Source organism: Musca autumnalis, unplaced genomic scaffold (genome assembly GCF_047663935.1).
Source record: "Musca autumnalis isolate F117 unplaced genomic scaffold, ASM4766393v1 scaffold_4, whole genome shotgun sequence".
Classification (NCBI taxonomy): Eukaryota; Metazoa; Arthropoda; class Insecta; order Diptera; family Muscidae; genus Musca; species Musca autumnalis.
Genome location: NW_027411977.1, coordinates 1,111,104 through 1,138,179, shown reverse-complemented (window position 1 = coordinate 1,138,179; position 27,076 = coordinate 1,111,104). Strand labels below are relative to the sequence as shown.

The 27,076-nt window shown below is 33.2% G+C and overlaps 1 protein-coding gene across 33 annotated transcripts in view; it reads right to left on the bottom strand.

The window, feature by feature from the left end:
* Window positions 1-11,363: 11,363 nt before the first annotated feature.
* The window catches only part of Eip63E (cyclin dependent kinase Eip63E), a 263,968-nt gene continuing 248,255 nt past the window's right edge, over window positions 11,364-27,076 (bottom strand). For all 33 annotated transcript variants that reach the window (XM_073982730.1, XM_073982740.1, XM_073982729.1 and 30 more), the window contains 5 exons: window positions 23,155-23,329; window positions 22,817-23,078; window positions 21,680-21,892; window positions 21,418-21,597; window positions 11,364-12,044 (listed from right to left, as the gene is read on the bottom strand). In XM_073982730.1, the coding sequence (XP_073838831.1) occupies window positions 11,980-12,044; window positions 21,418-21,597; window positions 21,680-21,892; window positions 22,817-23,078; window positions 23,155-23,329 (895 nt within the window). In that variant the 3' untranslated portion in view covers window positions 11,364-11,979. The remainder of the gene's footprint in view (window positions 12,045-21,417; window positions 21,598-21,679; window positions 21,893-22,816; window positions 23,079-23,154; window positions 23,330-27,076) is intronic.

The window sequence follows — 27,076 nt, the reverse complement described above, 5'->3', positions numbered from 1 at the left end:
CCTAACAGAGGAGATTCGTCGAAGGCGCAATATAGCGTATACAATTTACAAAAAAATAAAAAAAAAACAAGGAATAATGTGTATAATAATGTATTCCGTATTGTGACCAGCGTCGAGTCGCGCTGTTTTCTCTGCGACCAAATTTAAAATTTATATTGCGTAAAGCGATCGATAATAATCGCCGACGTAACGGAGCGGTTTTTGGTTTGATTTGAATAAATGAGAAAAAATATATCAGAACTAGTTGTACACAAAAGTTATATTTTTTTTTAAAATGCTAAGCTAAGTGGAACAATTTTTTGATGATAGAGAAGAAAATATCGTTAACGTATCATCTATCGGAAGACGCTTAAAAGATAAATCGAATCCCTTAGAATTGCCATCAGTATTGTGTATTTAATTGCTACCCCACATCCTTCCATGCCTCTTTAAACCTGGCCTTAGTTTGGCCAAAAAGTCTGAATCCACGAGCTACGTTTGGGTGGGCTTCCATTTTTTCAACCAGCATTTCAAATTGTTGTATTGTAGTATTTTTTGCCATTATAAGTACACAAAAAATGATAAATAAATGAAAATTATACTTGCGTTTCAGTTTCTCGTTTTTATTCACTTGTAAAAATGCACGGCGACTGCTAATTTGTTGTCGCCTTAAAATGAAATTTATGCTGCTGCCATCCGTAATGTAAAAATGTCAACTGGCAACGATACTCGACACTGGTCGCAATACGGAATATACCTCTAAGATTGTGTGCCATAGCAGCTTACCTAAGCGGTTTAAATCGCTTAATATTGTTAAACCTATGAATGGTGTGTGTGTTTCATAACTAGACATCGGATTTTGCATATTTGCATATTTTTTAATATTAAAGATACGAAGATTCTGATTGGACCAAAATTCGTTTCAAAGAAATCTAAATTCAATGGCTGGGTCATATTTCGTATTTATTTTGCATATTTGCATATTTTGCATATGCACAAAATATGCAAAAAATATGCAAAATATGCAAAAAAAATATGCAAAATATGCAAAAAATATGCAAACAGATTTTGGTCGAAAATCGTCATAAAAGTCGTCAAATTGTCATTTAAAGTTGGAAAAACCATCAAAAAATACACTGCCGCTCACTTGAATAGAACCCCCCTGCAAAATTTTATTCAACCTCCATTTTTTTCCGAATTATACAAGATATGAAGTTTTTAACTTTTATTATATTTTGCTTCATGTGTTTGGAGTAAACTTAGTCATTCATTTGCATTCAAATCCAATTTATATAAAAATTATACAAGAAAAACAAAATAAAGTCAAAAATTGGAGTAAAAAATTTGGCTCATTTGAATAGAACCCCCCCATAAAACTTGCGAATGCATATAGATTGTATTAAAATATCGATGCATATTTATTCTATATTGAAAACGAAGTACTTTCAGTAATATTCAGTGAGAGTATATCCCTCCTGATTAAGGATACACCCGTAAATCGTGCTTTGGCAAGGATTCTTTAAATAATCAGGTGTAATGCCAAACAAAGCTTGCTTTTTTCTGTCAACAAGTTTATTTTTGGAAACGTACTGTCTCCTAGAGTCGTATATTTTACGCATAAGTCATTCCCATACAGTTTAGAGAATATTTACCACTGTAGAATATGGTGGCCCCTCCAGGATATCCGCATTTTTATTCAAATCTTTAAGTTTTGATGATTCGAAGTGTACAAAAGTTTATAAAATCGAGATGAAATTGCCACTCGGGATATCCGAAAATGTTTCTCAATACTTGAAATGTCTGTTTTAGAACTCCTCTAGAAGTTGTTGTGCGTATTTAGGGTGAACTAAATTGACGCCCAATTCCTTGATAATTAGTAAGGCGTTCCAGCACAATAAAAACACATTCATCGCTACAGAAACAATTTAAAAGATGGTCTTCCATTCAATAGACGCGAAAATAATAGTTATAGAGTTATGCAATTGTTTACTTAATGAGGAGAGTCCTTAATAATTATGAAGGACTTGGGCGTTAATTTCGTTCACCCTAAATGCGCACGACAATTTACAAAGGAGTTCTAAAACAGGCATTTCCAGTATTGAGAAACATTTTCGGATATCCCGAGTGGAAATTTCATCACGATTTTATAAACTTTTGTACACTTCGAGTCATCAAAGCTTAAAGATTTGAATAGAAATTCAGATATCCTGGAAGGGCCACCATATACTACATTGGTAAATATTCTCTAAACTGTATGCGAATGACTTATGCGTAAAATATACGACTCTAGGAGACAGTACGCTTCCAAAAATAAACTTGTTGACAGAAAAAAGCAAGCTTTGTTTGGCATTACACCTGATTATTTAAAGAATCCTTGCCAAAGCACGATTTACGGGTGTATCCTTAATCAGGAGGGATATACTCTCACTGAATATTACTGAAAGTACTTCGTTTTCAATATAGAGTAAATATGCATCGATATCTTAATACAATCTATCTGCATTCGCAAGTTTTATAGGGGGGTTCTATTCAAATGAGCCAAATTTTTTGCTCCAATTTTTGACTTTATTTTGATTTTCTTGTATAATTTTTATATAAATTGGATTTGAATGCAAATCAATGACTAAGTTTACTCCAAACACATGAAGCAAAATATAATAAAAGTTAAAAACTTCATATCTTGTATAATTCGGAAAAAAATGGAGGTTGAATAAAATTTTGCAGGGGGGTTCTATTCAAGTGAGCGGCAGTGTACATAACAGCGTTCTAAACTAAGACTGTTGACCGTTTTTTTCAGCAGATTATTATGTTTGTTATTGAGACCATTTACGACAGTGTGGTGTAGGGTATAAAAATATTGTAACGTAATACCATTTTTTTATTATTAAACTATGTAAAAATATAAAATTTGATAAAATATCAAGCATTAGGCTGGTTTTAAATCAAAGGACCAAATCGATCTCGGATTTTTTAGCCGGGGAGCCGCCTAAACCTTTTAGTATTATTAGATTTTAAGATTGCCAAAGTTTGAGCACAATTCGAATATGTTAACACGTGGTACTGGGGCCTCGAAGTTATGAAAATCCATTTTTTTGCTATTTGGCGACTTCGACGGCCTATATATGTGGAACGGTTAAAGCTACTTGCCCGTATTACGCATTTAATTAAAAGCTATTCTGTTCTTAACATTTATTGCTGAACAACAATGTACGTAAGTGTTACTGGATTCGAATTAATAAACCCAATGTCCCGAAAAAGGCCTTAGGGCAAAAATGGAGTCTATTTAAAAAAAAAACAACTTTTTTCTTCCTATATTATCAAATTTTAGCGAATGAAAACGAATATATTTTACTTTATTTGAAAATGTTGCCTATTAGGGCGAAGGTCTATTTTAATATTAATTTTAATTCATTTCTCGTTGAAGTCGAGCTTAATGACCGATGATGTTTGCAAGTGAAAAAGGAAAGCCGAAGATTCGAACCCTCACAACCACCATTATGTGACATGTTTCGCCTTTTGTAGAGACTCATCAGACATATCGGCCGTGGAATGGCATCGGTATCCATCAAACATTTCCTTTTTCAAATGCAATTTTGTTTTTACAAAGATGGACATTTGTACATTCATTGTATGGCTTCAATGACAAACGCTTACATTTTGTACATACATATTTTAACTTACTTATGCCCATAATTTCAACGTCTGGGTATACGGGTACGCAGCTACCTATTAGTTTTCTTTGCCTACGCGTGGAATTAAATTTTGAAATGATGTGGTAATATTGGTGATTTTCATTCATGATTTCGCTAAATCATTGCCACATAGAAGTGTTTTACAACTTTTAACACATTGGCAACGATTAACCAGGTAAAATCCTTGGTGTAAGTAACACGGCCGTTTTTGACTCAGTAATGTTACCTATGCGTTGAAATTATAAAATGTTGCTTACACGGGATATATCTGTGAACCGATAGACAACTACGCGTTGAAATTACGGGCATGAAGGGACTGACATAATGTGGTTTTGGAGCCATCTGGGTGCAGATGACAACTTGGTGATGAACTCTACTCCTTGCTATGTCGCTTACAATTTTCAAGTATTTGATGTTCTGTGGTCAAGTTGCAGAATCTTTTTCAAGAAATTTGGAGTTAATGTTTAATCTCTTGAACAACAATTAAGTCTCACTTGTAATTATGCCTAGTAAACCTTTTTCTAGGAATTTCGGCAGTTGATTTTTGAAAGTTTGGATCGATTATTTCTGAAGAAATTTCTATTTTTGCTTTGTTAAGATTTTTGTCGTCTTTTGGATCTTTACGGTGTTTTGCACTATCAGTTCAAACAATGCCAGACCAATAAGTTCAGGACTAAGGTACCACATATGATTTATCATTTTGCTATTTCCTTTATCTGATATTTGATTGTGAATGCCTTTCGTATTAAGTAAATCTTCAATGTGGTTAAGGTCTTCTTTTGGACCTAAAAATATTTCTGAATATCCTTTTCATTATTTTTTGTATTAAACTCAATCTATTGTCTCTATTTCTTTTTAACCTATTGATAATGTTTACCCAATATATCCCATATTATATCTATATAAACATTATCTTGTTCATTATACGTTTTGTAAAATCAATAACCCAAACTCTCACTTATAACACTCAGTTGTTGTCGTGTGGGATACCAAATAAATAAATAAAATAGAAAAAATCATTCTGGGGGCGTCCAGTCTCGAACGATTTAAACGCAAGGTGCTTCTACTGCCTCTTGTTCTTGAGAAGTGGGATGGGCAGTAGTTTTAAAACACTCTCTCCTACTTCGAACTTGGATTTGTCAATCGCAGACTATTCTTATAGAAATAGCTTGAATATGTTTGGTTGATGTCTGGACGTGCTTCCAAACTTGCAGTCAAGAATCCCTCTCAACAATTTTCTAACAAGTTTGTACGGTGGTACAGAAGCTCTCTAATATCTGCTCGAGCTCGTGGACCCCATTTTTCTAGGCATTTGTACACTGCTAGTTCTTGTTTCTCCCATGAGCTACTGTCCGTTTCAGGAACGCATAGGAGTTGTTCTTTACCCCCATGTGATACCAGAACAGCAACCCGTTTTTTCTTCTCTGTTTTGAGAATATCTGGTAATAGTTTTCCATGCCAGTGCACACAAATAGCCTCGTTCCTTGAAGCTGTTGCGTTTATTTTTCACGGTTTATTCTCCGCTGTTTACGGATAAAGCTTCTAGAGATCTTATATTTGTTGGGATCCTCTCCGATAGCTTCTACTGTAGCCATAATGATACTAGTAACGTTCCTATACACCTTACAGGGGTCCAGCACCAATGACAATTGCATAGTTACGATTTTCTTGAAGCCACGCTTGATTGTTTTCGGGACGGATGGTTCTTTAGATTCTACGATACGTTTAGCATAAAAACAAGAGCTAGACCTCATTGAAAATCTATTGAAATACGAAAACATAGACAAAGGATGGTAAACAACTTGAAAGTTGCGAACTACATAGCAGAGCGTTCTTCAAGTAGTCAGCTGTACCCAGATAGCTCCAAAACCACATGATGTCTGACTCTCGAATAAATTTAATTTAGAACAAAATGTCAAAGACATTTGTTTTCATTCCAAAAATTTATAAAAATGAAGAAAATGTTTTTTTTAATAGTCTCCATTTTCGCACAAAGGCGTACCTAGCCACGTTTTTCGGGACATTGCACAGTGGTTCCGCCCGTGGACAAAAATCGAAAAATTGATGGCGAAAAATTTTATTGCGATTGAAATAAATATTCTTTAAACATATCAAATTTTTAACATCCAGCCTTATTTTTGTAAATTTACAGCGGTTATATGCCAAGTTATGTCGAAGAAGTTGTGATTTGTATGTGAGGCCTTAAAAACGAAAAATACTCCCGCAAAGCATTAGTAGGTTATGAGTAAAATTATAAAAAATTGGAGAGGTAAATGTGAAATTTTCAAAATGAAACTTATAGGTGATGACATTGGCAATGTTTTTACGTAAAAACAAATTCATAATTCGTTTTCTAACTTCATTAAAAATAAATTCTTAATAAATGACTTTTTCTGCTACTTTTAATATAATTACTATTAATTTATGTTGAGTTTTACTGATGTTGTGAGCATTTGTGAGTCTCGAAATTTTTTTTAGAATGCAGGGGCAAGTCTCTAGTTTACGATTAAAAAAAGTCCAGCTGCCCCCACCTGCCACCCGCTGAGTTATTCCTCTTACACCACGCCCGTAAAATCGTCAAAATTTTGAAAATCGGGAGGTACGTTTATATGGAAGCTATACCTAAACGTAGACCGATATTGACCATTTTTTGCAAGGAGGTATTTTGTTCACTCAGAACTCAAAATGCCAAATTACAGACAAATCGGTTGGAAAATGTGAGTAAAATCGTCAAAATTTCGAAAATCGGGAGGTACGTTTATATGGGGGCTACACCTAAACGTAGACCGATATTGACCATTGTTTGCATGGAGGTGTTTGGTTCACTCAGAACTCAAAATGCCAAATTACAGCCAAATCAGTTGGAAAATTTCGCTAAAATTGTCAAAATACCGAAAATCTAAGGGTACATTTATATGGCGGCTATACCTAAACGTGGACCTATATTGAATATTTTTTGCAAGGAGGTAGTTTATTCACTAAGAACTCAAAATGCAAAATAACATCCAAATCGGTTGGTTAGTTTGGCCAAAATCGTCAAAATACCACAAATCGGGCGGTACCTTTCTATGGGAGCTCTACCCAAATATGGACCTACATCCACTAAAAATGGTTTTCTATCTTTTTGGCTTGTTATAAACCTACGTTTAAAATTTGGAGGCGGTAGCTCAATTAGAACTATTTTTGGCACTCTTTTCCATACAAGTGGGACCACTGTGCATTGGCTTTATTATCTCGAATTCTGTAATACCTATTTAGTATTAGATTTATTATATACTTATATTTTGTTGTTCAGCAAGAAATGTTAAGAACAGAATGGCCTTTAATTTAATGCTTAATATGGAAAAAAGCTTTAACCATTCCAGAGAAATGGGTCGCCGAAATCGCTAAATAGCCAAAAAAAGCCAAATTTCATAACGTCAGGGCCCCAGTGGCACATGTTAACATATTCCAATTGCGCTCAAACTTTGACTGTCTTAAAATCTGACCCAACTAAAAACTTTATGCGGTTGCCGCCTTAAAAACATCCGACATCGATTTGTTCCCTTTGAACAATAACCAGCCCAACGCTACAAATTATTACAAAGAAAGTATTGAATTTTACATAGAGGGTTTGATATTCTATCAAATTTTATATTTTTGCATAGTTTAATAATAAAAAAAATGTATTACAATACCATACTTTTATACCCTACACCACACTGTCGTAAATGGTCTCAATAACATAATAATCTGCTGAAAAGAACGATGTTATACGGTCAACAGTCTTAGTTTAGAACACTATGTATTTTTTGATGGGTTTTCCAACTTTAATTGACAATTTTACGAATTTTATGACGATTTTCGGCCAAAAACTGTTTGCATATTTTTTGCATATTCTGCATATTTTTTGCATATTTTGCATATTTTGCATATTTTTTGGCATATTTTTTGCATATTTTTTGCATGTTTTTGATATGACCCCAAATATCGAAAAATTGACCTTCAAAACGCCTAGATCCAAAATTTGAGTCCAATCGGATGAGAAATAAAAAACATGCAAAAATCCGATGTCTATTCATAACATTTCCAAAGTAGTTTATCTTTGTCAAATAAATTGCAGACTTGTGTTTTATGGTATCGTATGAATATGAATGAAAAGAGTGACATCGCTCTGTATCTAAAATATACCGCTTTAGCAGAGAGAATTTTTTAAGTGGTCAACTATTTTTCTGATTATTTAGTATTCAGTATTATTGTTAAGTATTAATTCTAATTGATCTACTATTTGTCTTTTGTTAATTTAAATAATTAATTTTGCTACTTTAGTCCCAAAAATGAAAAAGTAAAATAGTTTAAATTTATCTTTAGAGTTATATGTATCTCTATATCTGGTATTGAATAAAATGTTTCCTTTCTTGTTTATTTTTTTTAACATTCCCTACAATCTGTCATCGTCGTTGCAGAATTTCTAAGCAGACAATGGCCGGTAAACTGCAAACATTTCGCCAGAAACTTCATGCTTAGAAAAACTTCGTAGACTCCGTACATACAGACATATCTATGTATGTATGTATGTTAATTTTCAATGCAATTTATCCTCCCATTGAGTATTTTGTTTAGGTTCAGCTTAATCATACTTCCTTAATTTTTTGATTTTTTTTAGTAAAAATGTGTATTATTTCCCTCCTTAAATTAGTTGGCTTTTGATTCATTCATTTGTATGCATTTCGTATATTGTGAGGATGTGTGAAATCGTAACTTCCTTTTCGACTTGCTTTAAATTTACGTATGTATGTATTTGTGTAAAAGTGATTTATTTCTATTTAACATTATTCTATTGTGGTGGTTATTTCCGGCCCTGTTGTCGTGTTTTTGCGCATTTGTAATTACCTGCAGTCCCTGTCGATTTTAAACGATGAAATGCAACCTAATCAATGTTTAGCTAATCTACACTAAACCTCAATTACTTTTAATCATTGGAATTGGTTATTGGCATACGTTCATAAAGAAGAATCACTCAAAAAGAGCAAAAAAAAAATGTATAAGGCAGTAATTTACACCAACAAATTAAGAAAAAAAAAAAAATAAAATTGAACTTAACAAATACAGTTCTCTATGCTGATAATTTTTAATAGTATGCACGGTGCTCTTGAACCAACTTTCAATGAAAGCAGCTTACAACTGGGAAGATGAGAAAAATAAAAAAATCGTCAAAGCGTTTTTTAAATAAATCGCAATCAAAGTTCACATTTTAGGGTTTTCTTAAGTGTTTACGATTTTGCTTAAAAACTGCAAGTCCTATCGAAATGGGAATAAAAAATGTTGTAACAGTGAAAATTCTCTATAAGATTTACCTTTATGACTTTTACCAGGCTTTTGCCATTTTTGAGATATAAAACTTCAAATTGGGACAATGTACTGACTGTATTGCCTCCTTATAAAACAATGTCATGTACGGTGCGCAAAAACGAATTTTAAATGAAAACCGCTCATTCCTGGGATGTTTTTGCGGATTCTAAAACAGCAATGTTCACACATAATAACAAATACAAGTAGAAATCGCTGACCGGATTTCTAAATAAATCGCGGTCAAAGTTCACATTTTTAGGTTTATTTTTGTTTTTCGCTATTTTACTTGGAAACCGCTAGTCCTATCGAAGTGGGGATAAAGAAAATGTTGCAGCTGTGAAAATTCTCTAGAGGATTGACTGTTATGATTTGTTCCTAGGTTTTACCCTTTTTGAGATATAGAAGGTAGGTCAGGTAACATTTTTAGGGTTTCACGATTTGCTTGAAAACGGGACTAGAGAAAATCGTATAGCTGTGAAAATTCTTTACAATATTGGCTTTCGTATTCCTAGGTTGGGAAATTGCAGCCTTGACATTGTTTAACAAGGAGGCGATACAGTCAGTGCATTGTCCCAATTTGAACTTCTTTCTATATATCAAAAATAGTAAAACCTACGAAGATATCATAAAGGTCAATCTTGTAGAGAATTTCCCCTAATTCCATTTCGATAGGACATGCGGTTTCCAAGTAAAATCGTGAAAACCTAAAAAACCCAAAAAATGTGAACTTTGACCGCGATTTATTTAAAAAGTGCTCCGGCGTGTTTTTCTTTTTTTCTCATCGATGAACATTGTAGTTTCAGAATCCACAAAAAAATTGCAGGTGTAAGCTCCTTTCATTTAAATTTAGTTCAAAACACATAATGATAAATATTATCAGATTGAACAAAATAGAGTAAATAATAATAAATAATAGAGCAAATAAGAAAACAACAGTTCATTCAAACTGCAAAATATTATTTAGCGTTTAAAGTAAATACGCATAATAGAATTTAAACAATTTGTACTTACTAATCAGATCTAAATTATTGAAGTGTGAAATGTAAAACAAATTACAGGGAATAAACAAAACTATAATTTGCAATTAATTTATTCCACAGGAATTATTTAATTACGATAAAAAATTATCTCCCAATAAAAGCAATTATGTTTTGAACATTGAAAAAATAAACTTTTATAAATGCAAATTTCACAAATGCACTCAACTAGATAACATAACATACGGACATTCATTCAGCTGGCAATGTGCCAACTAAGTGGTATAAGGAAGGAGAGATGAATATCATCCAAACGAAACAATGAGAATGTAATTCGTTAAAAACAAATTATAGCCGACATACTTAATTTACACAGTTCACTCTAGAATCTGCAATATATTGAAGAAATCATATATTCGATATATACGGGCTCTGAAAAACATTTTCTTATGGACTGTGAAGTATGTCTTATACACATACATACGTGTATGGTATGTATCATAAGGATATATAACTGACGTTCAAAACTCATTTGTGTTATTGTTAAAGAAAAAAAAAACAGTAAATTTTAAAAATGTTTGATTATCATTTATTAACTTTGCTATAATACAAAAATTATACATAAAATTATAATATATAATAAAATAAAACAATAGCTAAAACATTGGCAAATATTGAAAATTAATTTCAAAAAGCAAAAATGCAAAAACTAAAATTTGAAAAAAAAAACACTGAAAAATAATACGTTTGGAAGAAATGAGAAAATACGTAAACACTGACGTAATACAATTTTTATTTTTTACAATTCAAAAATCTTATAAACGAATTTATATACAAAAACAAATTTTGGGAGTGCATAAGCATAGTGGCGACTAATTAAATCACGGTGAATTATGAGATGAGAAAATGCCTGTGGTTTGAGAATGTTTTAGAAAAATCTTACTCCCAATCGTTGTTTTTATTTGGCCTTAATAAGGTTGCTTTCCTGTTACTGTTATGTTTTTAGATTTTTCGCTTCTAGTTTTCTTTCAAATACAGTGGTCCAAAAAGTGAGTGTTTCTGTTATAGTATTTTTTTCTGTTTAAGTGCTTAAAATTATCAATAATTTGTTTTTATATTAATTTAGTTATTTTTTTTCGTTTTGTGTTCATTTAAAAATGGTGTTATTTTCTCGGTTTGTTTTTTTTTTTTTGAGGTTTTTGTTTGTTTTGTTTTTGTTTAGATTACTTTTGATGCTGTTGTTGTTTTGTGATTTTTTAATTGGTGCTTACGCTCATCAAGGACCTGAGGACCTGGAGGCACGTGTTTAAAATTTCTTTATCTTAAAAGTTGTTCGAGTTCTTAGTGTTGTTTACTTGTTTTTGTTTCTAGATATTCATTCGAATTTTTGGCGCTTTATTAATTTTTTCTACAAAGAGTTTGTTTTTTTTTTAATTTTTAGTTAAACTAGATTTTTTTTATTTAGATAATTGTTTAAATTTTAATTACTTAAGACTATGTTTATCATTTCAAAAAGCGACTTTTCTTTTCGTTTTTGCAATTGCTGGTATTTAACTTTTCTTAAGTTGAATTACGTTACGTTCTTTGTATGTTGTTGTTCACACTCGTTTTGTTTTTGTTATAATTACTATTTTGTTGTTGTTATTGTTGAAAAATATCTGAAACATTGATCACATTGAAAATGAAACAAAAATATGAACATTACTGTATAAGTATGTGTACATATGTTTATAATAGGAGATGATGACAGGGAAAGAAAGGATGGCAATATAAAAAAATAATAACTATTAATTGTTTTATAAAAAGAAACTATAAAGTACTTAAAAGTTTTTCTGTTGGATCTTTAAATTTACGTTTAGATATAAATTGTATGGCTGTTGTTTTTAATGTTGGAGTTGTTGTAGTTGTTGCTGATCTTGTAATTATTGAATGCGATGAAATTATGTTCACTGCTAACAGTAGAAACGCACACCATCCACTGAAAGGACTTGCTTTAATTTTCATTTACTCTGTCGATTCGGTTCCGGATACAAATGCACACCTTCGACCGTAAATATGGATGTTTCTGTAAGTAGAAAAAATAATGTGTATGTAGGTACTTTGTTTTTATATTAATTATATAATAATGTTATATAAATAAAAATCTATTCTACATATTTCAAAGAAATTTATCTCACTTATATAATTTCTGCATATTTCTGGGTCATGGATGTCATTGTTCCCTGTGGGGACTACAACTACCTGGTCATTGGAAGTATTTATAATAATAGTTCGAGTCTCCTCATTGGGGGTAGAAATTGTGAGCATCTGTGACGAGATTCGAAAAAAATAGTCTTCCTAATGTAGATAAACTTTATTCTGCAACCAACATACTCCCGATTTTTGTCGGTAACCAAAAAATGCATAGAGAATTCCACTACTGATCGATGTTAGCCATGTCTAAAACTATTTTATTTTTTTTGTAAAAATTATCCTAATTAGAACGCGATGGTTTAATTTGTATTTGCTCTCAATTCTATTTGTAGGTCTTTTTGTAGATCGCTTATAATACTAACTAACATTTCATTAATATCAAAGTCCAGCAGAATGATTACCTTACAAATGATTGTATTTGTCAGAAAAATATACCTAAAGTACGGTGACTAACATTGTCTTCAAACCTGGTAGTATGTATGTACACTAAGGTTATGATTTTTTTACAACCTCATATCCCTGTATCATATTTTGATGAGCATTTACCTAAGATTAGATAAAATCTTTATTATAAGGTGATTTGATAAAAAGCTTCCGCACAAAATCATTTGAAATTTTTTATTTATCAGCAATTTTTCATAATTTTTTGAAGCCATTGTAAGCAGATATATAACTGAAAACAAGCTTTAGAGCAGGGCTGCCCTTCTTTGCAAAGACAGTTACTGAGCGATCCCACTGAGTTGTCTTTGCATTTGCCGGTCTACCTCTTCTTCGGCTACCTTGCGGATTCCACTCAAGCACTTGTCTGGCAATGTCGTCTCTATCCTACCTATCCATTTCCGTCTCCGTATTCTATATGGTGTTGGGCCATAACATGCCCATTATTCTTCGCAGGAAGCTGTTTATGAAAACTTGCAGCGATTTAATCTCATTTGTGGCTGCGTTCCAGGTTTCACATCCATACAAAACTACCGATTTAACATTCGAGGTATATACAGTGTTGCGCATATCAAAAGCAACAAATCCAGGATTTTGCATTAATTCAATTTTGGGATCCGTTACAATTTTTTAAAATGTAATATTCTGTGCCCAGTTGTTCTTTGTTATGTACAGAGAGCTTTCAACAAGTTGTTTCTATACTTTGTAGTTGGATGGGATAACAAGGACAACAATATTGACTGTTCCTCGAGAATGGGGAGTGCAAAACAAAAGCAACAATAAAATATTATTAACAATTGTAGTGTCATCGGTGTTAAATAACTGTCCTTTTGACTTAAATTTTAATTTTGGGGCATGATGGTGTTATTTTAGAAAGAATTTGCATTTGTTATCCTAACAGGGTTGCCACTTTCTACCACTTTTCCCAGGGTAAGGGGAAATATCAAAATATTATAATATTAAATAAATTTTTTCCCTCATACAAAAATTTAAATTTTGAAATATTCGTTTGGAAAGTGGATCAATATCAACAATTCCTTTGTTTGTCTTATAATAAAAAAGTTTAGCAACCGAATATTGATAAACACAATACATCCTGGTGTAAGTCCCTTGAGACCATCGGCACATTGCGGCTAAAAACATTTGAGAAACTTTAAAAATAATGCGAATAGGAACTTCTAAGAATTAGTTGGGGCTCTTATTTCCGATATATGGCCCAGAGTACTTCGTAGAATAGGTTTTGAAAACAATTTGAAAAGTTATACATCTCCCAACTCAAACAACACAACGGTCAATAACCCATTGTTTCAACCAACAGTGGGTAAAATATCGTCACATGGCTAAATAATTCAGTTTTTTTATGTTTTTTGTTATTAAATCTTAATTTTAATATAATTTATTAAAAATAAAATAAATAAAAAATCATATTGGGTCATTTAAACCGTATAACATTACCAGTGTTTCACAAATTGTGTTTCTTTGGGTATGACAATGGTTTCTTGGCCAGTGTATAACTTTTCAATTTGTTTTCAAAACTTCTTCTACGAAGTACTCTGGGCCATATATCGGAAATAAGAGCCCCAACTAATTCTTGGAAGTTCCTATTCGCATTATTTTTAAAGTTTCCCCAACGTTTTTAACAACAATGTGCCGATGGTCTCAAGGGGCTTGCACCAGTATGTATTGTGTTTACCAATATTCGGTTGTTAAACTTTTTTATTATACGGCAAACAAAAGAATGGTTGATATTAATCCACCTTCCGAACGAATAATTCAAAATTTAAATTTTTGTATGAGGGAAAAAATTTTGATTTGAGGGTATTATGAGATTTTCCCCAGACCATGGGAAAAGTGGTTGGAAGTGGCAACCCTGTTAGGATAACAAATGCAAATTCTTTCTAAAACAACACCACCATGCCCTAAAATTAAAATTTAAGTCAAAAGTACAGTTATTTAACACCGATGACATTACAATTTTTAATAATATTTTATTGTTGCTTTTGTTTTGCACTCCCCATTCTCGAGGATCAGTCAATATTGTTGTCCTTGTTATCCCATCCAACTACAAAGTACAGAAACAACTTCTTGAAAGCTCTCTGTACATAAAAAAGAACAACTGGGCACAAAATACTACATTTTAAAAAATTGTAACGGATCCAAATATTGAATTAATGCAAAATCCTGGATTTGTTGCTTTTGATATGCGCAACACTGTAACCTCAATTTTGTTTGCCTAGAGATCATATGGGATCGCCACACGTTATCCAATGCACCAAACGCGCTACTTAATTTCTTGATTCGGTGCACTATCTCTTTCACCATTGTAATTTATTATGCTCCCAAGATATATGAAGGAACTAGCAGTGAATGCTTTGCAAGTTTGTGACCATGTGTGAATGCTTGTGGGTGAGCAGGCATATATCATCAGCATAGTCGAGGTCTAGCAGCCTTCCTAGCAACCCCATTGTACTCCGCAGGAGTTTCCCATCACACTGTTCATTATCACCTCAAGTACGATATTAAAGAGCTGTGGGGAGAGAACACAGCCTTGTCTTACTCCTGCGTTTATGCTGATTTTATCGCTAAGCTGGGCTTCGTGTAGGATAGGATTCGGCAAGTGGCATTAATATACCCCTATTATCCGCGTATCCGTTCTCCACAACTGTCAAATTTTTGCGATTGGTTGCCGTTTTCGTCCTGGCCTTGGAACAAACCAATTACAACGATATGATTTTGTTTAATATTTTTCATCATTATGCATTATTTATATTTGTATCATTAAATTTGGAACAAGGGAAACGACAGGTTTTTTTTTTTTAAATTATGCCCACATATCCCTTGTACCTGTACCATATGCGTCGCCAAATCATTATAATTGAATTTACCGCAAAGATAATAAATTAAAATGAATTGTGAATTAAAAATGTTTGCTAACAAAACACGGTGTACATTTTTAATTCAAAGTAAACAAATGATATGCTTTTCAACGCAGATAATTGGAAGAATGTTGTTTTATTAAAACAAAAAAAGTCAATACACACAGGCACTTTAAAACAGCCATAAATTAAATTTGCGCCTTATAACTATATATTTAATTGTCGGTGATTTTAGGCCTTCCCAGCGAATAAAGAAAGGGACAAAATAACAAAAATGTCTACTGAATCCATTAAACAAATCAATAATTGAAATATGTATGTACGAATGCGTACTGTCGAAACACGTACAACTGTAACATTTTGAATAATTCTTTATCTTATAACTACAGAAACTGCAGTATTACCTTTCCCCTTAAAGAGACATAAGATAAATACGAAGTACTCCGTGGAATTGGATTTATTTTTTATATTTACAGCACAACATCTTTATTTCAGAGCTCCGAATACACACGAGTGAAACTTTTTTCGAATTCGAGCAAGTTAAGTGGGAGGGGGGCATCTTGCCCCCTCCCCACCCCCAAACAAAAAATTACCAAACCCCAAGTAATCTTGCCCCGCAACACCAAAAAATGCACTCAAAAAAATTACCACCTCCGCCAAAATTTTCACTCGCGAGTGAATAGGAGCTCTGCTTTATTTCCATAAATTTATGACTGACACTCGAATACACTAGATTTATGTAGAGTAAGCCAAAAAGATAATGAGTTGAACGCTTACATTTAGAGTATGTAGAAATGTCCATTTGTACAATTTTAATTGAAACACAATTAGATGGTTGATTGTTTAAATACCCATGAGAAAAGAGGTTACCAAAAGTCAACCAATTTTAGTGAGTGTGTACCTGATTTTTCAGCATGAACAACAGTAATGTTGGTGCCACCTTAATTGAATTAAGAGTGGTCTAATTTCCCATCCACATAACAGTATGTAGTTGTTTATATCGCTCTGATTATGACGTCTCTTGTTATTAGAAATTTTAATGCTTATACTGTATTGGCGGTTGAAATGATGTTGTAGCTGATACTTTACACATTCTTGTAATGAATATGTACATACATCGTATGTGTATAAATTTTATAGGGTTCCAGTGTTGGAATGAGGTGGCTGTTACAGTACTTAGTGGAATTACATGAAACATGACTATGTAGGTTTGCCTTATTTACTGTCTTTTAATGCTCCCGAATGTCTTTAATCATCGGACTGTATTCAAACAGCATTATTATTGTTGTTACAAATATGACTACATCGTAAGAACTGAAAATTAAAACGTGAACAATTCTAAATAGAAACAAAACTCGGATGAGTTAGGAAGCACCATTCCATTTTGCATTTATACGCTCATCGTATTTATATGTATGTGTAACAACAAATTTAGTGAAGTTAAAGCAAAAGTTTACAAAATGTCCGTCAGGCATTGAAGTTCGACAGAACACAAAATCATACACACATCCTTACATACGTAATGTGAACACGCAACTAAGCCAAATTGTAACTTGTATGCCACCGTGGTGCAATGGTATGCACGCCCGCCTTGCACGCAGAAGGTCGGGGGTTCGATTCCCCGGCCAAGCAACATCAAACATTTTTCAACGGTGGCAAAATACCCCTCAGTAATGTTGGAAACATTTTTCAACGGTGGCAAAATACCCCTCAGTAATGTTGGCAACATTTTCCGAGTATTTCAGCCTTGAAAAACTTCTCCACAAGTGGTGTCTTAAGACACGCCGTTCGGACTCGGCGATAAACAGTAGGTTCCATATCATTGAGCTAAATATGAATCGGGGTGCACTCATTGATATGAGAGAAGTCTCCCTTGTCCCGTATGGGATGTTGTGGAACAATGTTTTTTTGTTATGAATCACATAATTCGTGATGTTGCAATAGTTGGTGAGAATTGTCAAGTATGTAATAAGAGAATGTCATTGAAACATGTGGTGCATGCAAACTATGTTCATATGCATTAGAAATATGTTGTAGCATGACTAGCTGAACTTTATAACTTGCTTGCGTGAGTGCATATCTACAGTATGTTTGTTGGCAGTGAAACATTTAAAACATATTATCCGAGAGTAATAAGCGTGAAATTTACTTCTGCCAATGATAACGAAAACCAAAAAATATATTTATATTTATTATTTATACCATTCGAAATTCTATAAAATTGAAAGATTATTTCTACAACGTTATATGTATATGTTTATTAACATGCTTCTTGAATGACAATGACACGCAAATTTAAATAGAGTGCCCGGATGTGCACATATCGAAATAATGTCAATGTATTTTGAATCAAGTTAGCTCAAGTTTCAGTGCCATTAAGTGGAAAAATGGATGCTTTTAATTATGTATTACGGTATTCATCACACTTCCTCAACTTAAAATCAGTACCTTATTTACATTAGGCAAGTTTGTTTGTCTCTGTTGTTTACCATTGCGATTTGTTAAAAAATTAGCATTAAGGCCATTTTCTCAATAACCTCTGTCAACTTTTCAATTATACAATTTTCAAAAATTGAGTAAGAAGGCAACATTTATTGTCTGTTTCAGTACTGCAAGAATCTACTAATTTTTACTAGTTTTTTGATTACATAAAGGAAAAAATGTTATGGTAGTAAAAAGTAGTAGCTTCTTGCAGGTTCTGGAACAGAGCATTAGTAAAATTTTGTAGCAATTGTTACAAAATATAAAGAACACATGCACATTTATTATCGGCACCCACTTCGGATTCGTAATATTATTTCCTTTGTTTTTGTGTTCAATGTCCATATTTATATCATGCAATTTTCCTTGCGGCAATTGTCAGTTTGGTGGAGAGAGAGAGCTGAGGCACATGGTAACCCTTTGCCTCTGAGCACCCTCTCTCACCATCAAACTGACAATTGCCGCAAGGAAAATTGCCTAATGAAAGGTTAAAATGAGTTTGGTATTACAGAGTTACAAATTACGGAAACAAAATTTAAAAACCAACTACTATATACCTCTCTTTTGATGCTAATTATATTAATGTAGCGGTTAGAATACGAAACTACTGTCCAACATATACGTACATAAGTGGGTTGCTTTATCGTTTTGTTTGTAAAGAACTACATTTTTCTTCCATCCCAGCCAGCATTTTTTAAAGTTTTTAATCAAATTCGAGACTTTTTTGATCCGACTGCGCGATTAAAAAGCTGGAATATGAGCACATTTTGTGATCATAAAAGACTAATTTGTTCGGAGAAAAACGTAACCTCAGGCAACTCTTCTAAACAAATCACATATGAGTCTTCCTCGGCATTAGTTTAGTCATTTTCGACATTTTTCTGATGGCATATAAAGCCTTTTTCGAGTCGTATTTTAACCGTTTATTGTTGATTAATTTGTGGTTCTTTTTCGAGTCTTTTTGAGTCATGCTTATAAACGTTTATAAGTCTTTAGCGAGTCATTTATCCATATACTAATAAAAAAGCCTTCAAGGCCAATAAATAGTATTAACAAAATATTAAATTCCGAGTAGAAATAATTATAAAATCGAATTCTTAATGGCAATAAATAACGAAAAGAATAGTAACATTTTACAGGCCTCAATGATTTTTTGCGATTGTTATACATTTTGTTTTTATATTTTAAATTGAACTCTTTTTAATCATTAGAGGGAGCCACTTTCGAGACCCATTCTGGTCATACAAGCGACTTAATCATATTTTGATCACGAAAAGGACTCTAAAAAGACTCCGCAATGTGATTTTTGAAAAATGTCGGAATCATGATAAGATGATGCACGCCGTACGGGGTCTTGAAGTTTTTGTTCTAAATTTGGTAAGAAGTAATGTATGTAATACCTCAAAATATTGGTCGTTTATTCATTGGTCGATAAAAATGGCCCAAAAGCTATTTCGAAATGTATTTTGATATTGTTTTGCTTTTAGTAAATAAAGGTCCGGCTTAGGGATAGGTAAATGGATAGCAATAATCGATTTTCCGACTTTTCGATTTTGGCCTAAAACTAAAAATTCGATTTTTCGGTCTGGCGATTATCTCATTTGTCTTAAATCTCGCTTTTCGACTTTTACATAACCGCAGAAAATCGATTATTCGCCGATTTTCGAGTTTTCTTTTGAAATTAGCTGTGTTCCTGTACTTTCCTGAGTTTACCATTTTTAACCTACAAAGCGTTCCTTAACCCCAAAAAGGAACTGCTCACAACTGGCAGCAATTTTTAAGAGAGTGAGAGAGGAGGGACAAATTTCTGCAGGTAAAAAATGGTAGAACTGATTTTTCGACTTTTGTTTGACGATTATTTCACAATCAAGAAAAACTGGACGAAAAACAGAAGAAAAAGTCGAACGCTGACAAAACTAAATTAAAAACTGTGAAATAAAAGACAAAAATTGATTTTTTATGTTTCTTTTTGACATTGCTACCAGATCTACCATTTTTCCGTTCCTTTACTTTTCTGGTAAAAATGTTCATGAGAGAGCAATTTTGCGCACTTTTCTCTTTTACCATTAAAAAAGTAAAAGTAAAGCTACTGTAAAACACCCAAAACTGTAAAACCGCCAAGTCAACAAACTCGAAAATCGATCACACATAATGTCAACGTTCAAATTTTATAATAAATAAGAAATATCGTGAAAAATATATTTTATATGTGTTTTATTAACGTTCACTTTTGAAACCACGAAATGGATGATTATTATCTGACGGCAAAAATATTACGCAATCATATTAAATAAATTCCGTGGAAAACTAGTGATGCCCAAGAGTGGTGGGGTAGGGTATCATACGGTCGGCCCCTTCCGACTATAGCCCTATTTTACTTGTTTTCGAATAGAACATCTTTACTTTGTGGTATGAGTTACGATTCTATTCACATTTCGTATAGAGTTAAAGAAACCCCAAAACTGGATGGATTCATAATGAAATTGAATGAAACTTTTGATTGTTTTATATTTGTTGAAATTAAAAAAAAAATATTATACATACTTATTTAATGTATGTCTCGGAACATGCAAAACAATTTGACAATTTGAGCAAAAAAAAAACAACTTTGTGATTCCCATCGCATGGGTGTTGTTAACAATTAGATGACTAATTTTAAAAGTTTTTCCCTTAATGTTTGCAAACAAAAGTAAAGAAGACAATAGCTTTAATTAAAATTTTTGTTGTCACACTTTTGGCATAAAATTTACATAAACTTCCTTACGAACAAGAGAGTTTCACGACGAATGACAACAATAAAAGTTTCTCAGCAAACATACTATTTTTTTTATTTTTGCGTGAATTGTAAAATGTACATGTGCTTTCAGACACTTTGCAAACGAAATACAAACTCAATATTTTGACTTGCTGTCAGTTTTACTGTAGTTTTAACAAAAAGCTAAAAAAGTAGAAATACGTTGAAATACATGTATGAGTATAGCATGAGTAGTCAGCGGAGTTCTATGCATCCAATTTGACCAACATCCATTTCATCAAAAATAATGAATATAATAAAAGCCATTAATTTTTGCAGATGTCCATATTTTTGCATATGTTGGGCATATGCGAATATTAACATTCATATGCAAAATAAATGCATCAAATTAGAGTTGAAAATATTGTAAGGGTCAAAATTTTACAGCAATCGGATCAAAAATATGCCTGAATACAAAGATTGACTTAAATTGTGCAAGAAATAGGGCGTGCCGCTGTGAAGGCATTAACCTTTTTTCCTGAGAATTTCAGTCAAGTATACATATGTATTTTACATAGTGTTAGGAATCGGCGGTAATAAATGAAATCAGCTTGCACTATTTGATTTGAAGCAAGATTTCCCTTCTTCCTCTGGAATCTTTGTGGGAAATAGTTTTTTAGCATAGCGTCAGGCCGAAATACATATATTTTACTTACCATCTGGCAATTCATATAATTTTTTTGGTAATTGCGCAAAATATGGATGATGTAGCGCCTCTTCGGCGCCTATCCTTTCGTCGGGATTCAACTGCAGGAAAGCATTCGCTATCGCTTCTCCTTCCACAATATCGTACAGTCTAGGAAAGTTGTGACCTAATTTGCGAGGACGATAAAAACCTACAACAAAAATGCAAATAGAAAAAAGACGTTAATGGTTGGTAGGTAAATTCGTTTATAGTAAGATAAGTCCAGAGACTACCTAATTTATGTGGTTTATAGCATGGGAAATGTGTACAGCCTGGCCATGTCTCTTCGGTTGGTGTGCCCAGAAGTTTGAATATCTTATCCAATTGATCGTATGTATCCCGTATACCGGGGAATGTTGGCATACCGGTCACCATCTCCACAAATATGCAACCTACACCCCACATATCCAGTGATGTTGAATATTCTGTACTACCGAGCAGGACGTCTGAAAATATGACACATATGCAGTTGTTAATATTTTACATATAAAATACACGATTGTTTAAACTGTAGTTATTGGAATTACGTAGTAATTTCTTAACTCATTTAATTAATAAAACATTATTCACAATTTATATTTGTTAATCGATCAGAAGAGAAAAAATGCTAATGAAACAGCAAAACTCTACTGATTCAATTAAAATCTTAATTATCCATTTTCCTTGATAATATGCGAATCCGCGTCATGCTTGCCTGACGAATGAAACACAAATCAACTCAAGACAAAAGTCTCCAACCACCCCTCTAAATGTAGAAACAAAATAATGGGTGTACCAGATTTCCATTTTCTTTTTCTTTTTAAATCTTCTTTAGTAGCTTCATTAAATACCTTAATTCTTTTTCTTTCGTTTCGACAAATAAAAAAGTTTTCTTTTTTCTTCTTAGATTTACACATGTTTTAATGTCGACAAAACCATCTTTGCATTTTAAATTATCAGCAAACAGAGAGAAGGGTTTTTGTTTATTCCTGGAGGTAATTGAAAAAAAGGAGCACGATTTAATACTTTAATTTACTTTCTTGAGCTTTCTTGAATATTCATTGAATTGATGTTAACTGTTTTCATCCTTCTCCTTTGTTTTGTGTACTTTCTTTCGTGTTTGTGTTTCCAATCGTTGTGGTTGGTGTTTGGTTTTAAACTTCCGGCTGTTCCAGCGGAAGTCATGTCTGACTTTTGCATGGTTGTGATGGTATGGTTTGTTTACTTAACATTTACATAAACTTTCAATGGCTTCTAAGTAATCTACTATCGGGATTTTGTTCAAGCATGCAATTCTTAATAGAAAATAAATAGCAACAGCAAATGAGCAAAACTCAAATGGAGGAGTTGCCCGAAAAGTGCCTTGGCATGGCTAGTTGAAGGATACTTACCAGGTGGACGGTACCATAACGTAACGACTTCATGTGAATATGTGTGACTGGGTACACTCTTTGCTCGTGCCAAACCGAAATCGGCCAATTTCAATTCGCCACAATCACTAATCAACAGATTCTGAGGTTTGACATCACGGTGCAATACACGACGCTTATGGCAGTAGGAGAGGCCACGTAATAGTTGAAATAAAAATAATCGAACGTTGCGGTGATCCAAACCACCGGGATGTTTTTCCATATATTGAGATAAATCGGTATTCTGTGGTAACATGAAAAACAATCATTAAATGTTGAACAAATGAACGAACAAATTATTCGAGGCTTTAGCAACTCACCACATATTCAAATACAAATGTTAGGGTTTCCCTGGTATGTACAATATCATGTAACGTCACGATATTTGAGTGTTTCAGTTCTTTGAGTAGGGAGGCTTCCCGTATCGCTGTAAAGGGTGCTCCTTCCTCCTCCTGTAGTCTGATTTCTTTCAGAGCAACACGTTGATAAGTTAGTCTGGAAATATAAAGGGCCAAATGAAATACAATTAATTACAAAATTAACTACATTGAATGCTGTTTTTTTCAATAAATCTTACAATACCGCCAAAGGGATTATTTTTTATGGATGATGTGACATTTGAGTAGACCAATAAAAACATATTTTGTTTTTGCAAGACGTATTTTTTGATTGCTCGCCACTGTGTCACCATTGCAAGGATATCTTATTAAAGAAGTAAAATAGATGAAGATAAATTTAAGACGAAGCTGTTAAGTAGAGTATTTTATTATTTCAGGGCTTAACCTACGTTAAATGTCACGCTTCGGTGAGACGCACAAAGTCATAAAATGTCTTAACAAATGGTATACGAAGCTCTTTAAATGGTGACAAAAATTGCTACAACGTCACAGGAAGACAGTCGAATTCCAGATGCCCACTTCAAGAGAAACACACAGACAAACTCAATGAAATTAGGATAATAAGGACATATCGGGCGCAGAAGTACGTACAAAAATACCAACCAAAACACGTAAACCAAGTAGAAGTGCCAAATTAGGTTAAATTTTATGACACTTTGGTTACATTCTGCTAGTGGTACGTGTAGATGTTCCACTTTCAATGCTAACGACAACTAAACAGAAAAGTAAGTTTCCCTTGTGAATGTAAATGTATAACATGGATACCATCCAAGCAAAAACTATCGCGGAAGTGACTTAGGCGTGTCGCCTAGGCGATGGAACAATCGCGGGCGATAGTCGCGGAAGTCACCCTGAAGTGTCCTCACTTGTTAAAAAAAGAACCATGCCCGCGTCGCTTCTTGGAAGTCACTTGGGCGACATTTCGAGAAGATCGTTTCCGCGATAGTTCTTGCAATTAATAAAAAAAATTTGTACTTATTTTTTATTTAATTTTTCTATTTAGTTTTTATTTTATTTTTTTTTTCTATTTATTTTTTATTTTATTTTTTTTTTCTATTTATTTTTTATTTTATTTTTTGTTTATTTTTCATTATTATTGTCATTTTAAAAATGTAATTTTATTTTGTTTTCTGGCTTGGGAATCGAACCAGGACCTTCAGAGTGCAAAGCGAGCATGCTTATCACCAGATAGAAAACTGCCCTATATTTGTTCAAATGTGTTGAATTCTAAATAAATGTAAACAATCGCTTTTTAAGTGACTCAGACGTAGAGCTGACAAAATATCGATAGTCCGACTATAGTTTTCATTGGTGTCGTAAAACAAAGATTTCATTGGCCACGGCAACATGTTTATTGGATTTTCTGTCGGGAATTATTTAAAACCTAACTCCTTCTGAGTCCGATATAAATAAAGCGTTGCTACACTGAACAAAACGATAGTCCGACTATCGATAGTTTGCCAGCTCTACTCAGGCGTCACTTAGAAGTGTCTGCACACGCGATAAAAGATTATCATAATAATGCTATCCCTGCAAACATTTTCTATCGCGTAAGAATAATTCGCGATTCTCCTGGAAGATCAATTAGCGCAGTAAGTGTGTTTGCAATGCGAATCGCGACCAAGTTTCTCTGTCGAATCATATGGAAGATCTTAAGAAGAAGAAAATATAAAGAAAAAATTAAAGGACATTTTCCATTCTTCTTTGTTTTTTGTTTCATTCATTTCTTGTCTTTGATTTTTACCCCTTTTGTTTTCTTTTCTAAATTGTTACGATTTTTAATTATTCCTTATGTTGTAGTGGTTGTATACCGCTTCTCATGCACTTTCTTAACTTAACGAACTAAATAAATCCCGGGTTTTTTTCGGGATTTTCTAAATCCCGGGATTCAGGATTGCCATACCTACTGGGGATACTCATAATATTATACGTTCCATTTATATCAAAGTTATTTAGAATGTGTATATGAGAATTATATGAAACCAAATCAACAATTTCAGTAACAATCGCCTGATCGGGGTTCGGAAGAATGTTCTATTATTCGCCTGTACTAAAAACAACAACACATAATACAACTTTGCGTAAAGATCAACGAGCGGCAATCATTTTTGAGAATCGTCTAAGAATGCCAAATTACTCTCGTGGGTGATAATTATATAAAAATTCGCTAAAAGATCGCCGGAAAGAAGCGCAGAAGAATAATCTGATAAAAAAATCGGCCAACAAACTTCCAAATGTTTGCAGGGATAGGCATTGTTTGTGTAATGCACAAACGATCTTCTTTTATATTCCTTGGCGTGTTTCCGGAGTGACGTCTTAGGCGAGGGAGTGACAAACTCACTCACTCAAGTGATGGCAGGGTATGTATATATTTTACAGCAAAGCAGTTTCTATACACACATATTATGGGAATACATATGTGTATGTGGAATATTATTGTAATTTCGCCCACAACTACGCCATGCATTTGTAGTTGAGCTAAGTGAGTCTAAGAAGTTCTGGCAAGTAGTTTATACATAGTTTAGCAACACAACTTAACATTCCCAGGAAAATAATGGTTATTAGTGTTCGTCTACTCGATCGCATGCCCCACGCTTGTGGAAAAATTCTATATTAACAAAGTTTTTGAATGTTCTCATCTTTTCGTCGTTTCTTCATCTCAATTTTTGAATTTATTGTAAATATGCATAGAAAGTTTATTAGAGTTGTATTACAAGATGATTTTGTTATTTTAGTACTTCTTCTGTTTTATGTATTTGGGTCGGTAAACTATTGTGAAATGTATAAATTGTACTCAAGAACGAAAGTAACAAACATACACGTGGAAGTAGATACATATATTGTGGGTAAAGTTTTATTGAAATACATATCTCCAGTAAATATGTTTTTGTTAGTTAATTAAAGCTGTTATGTATAACTACTTATTAATGTAATTCAGTTTGTTATTACTAATTACGCGTCAGTTTTATGGCTAAAAAGGCAATGTGTTCTTCACGGAAATTATGGTATGGCCTTGGATGTTTTTGAAATGAGTATCGTATGTAATTCTTCGAAGTAGCATAGATGAATTAGTGTTATTGAGCAAATTATAAAAAATATCTCAATTACATCAATCAATTCAGATTTCGACGTAGACTTCACATGTACTGCATTAAAAAGTTTCTTCTCGTGAGATTTCGAAGATGTTCACGACTTTATAACATTTACTATTTTAGGAGAGGTTTTTTGAATATTCATACATTTGTGTGTGTGTTTTTTTCTGATGCCGCTGCTAGTAAAGCTCTTAAACTGACATGGATTTCAGTAGGGATCTGCAAATGCTGTTAAAACTTAAAATGAATCACTACTCTCTGATACTTTTCTACTTGTGTTATTGTCCAGAAAGCATATCCCAACAGTAATCGATGTACCCCCACATCAAGGGACATCGATATCCGCACAGAGAAAGCTGTCATCCATCATGGAATACAGATCGAAAACAAACTGTCATTCTAATCGCAAATAAGTCACATAACTGAAAAAGCAATCGCAAAACTTAGTAAACTGGTTGCCAATATCGGGAGCCACTCCCCAAAAACAGAAAGTTGTTAATTGCGACATGCAATATAATTTAACTCTAGGTTTGGGAGTGCAGTCTTTCCACAAAGAACAGAGCACAACAATCGACAGTTTAGAACACGGCAGAGTTGCGAATTGCATCTGCATTCCTAACAGTTTTGGGACATGCATTTCAAACTTATCCCAAGTGTAAGAACATGAGTGGAAAGGAAACATGGAGACTAAAATTACTACTTAAAATAGTTACTCTCCGGACACGTGCCTCTCCGGAAGTATTTGTTCAAAC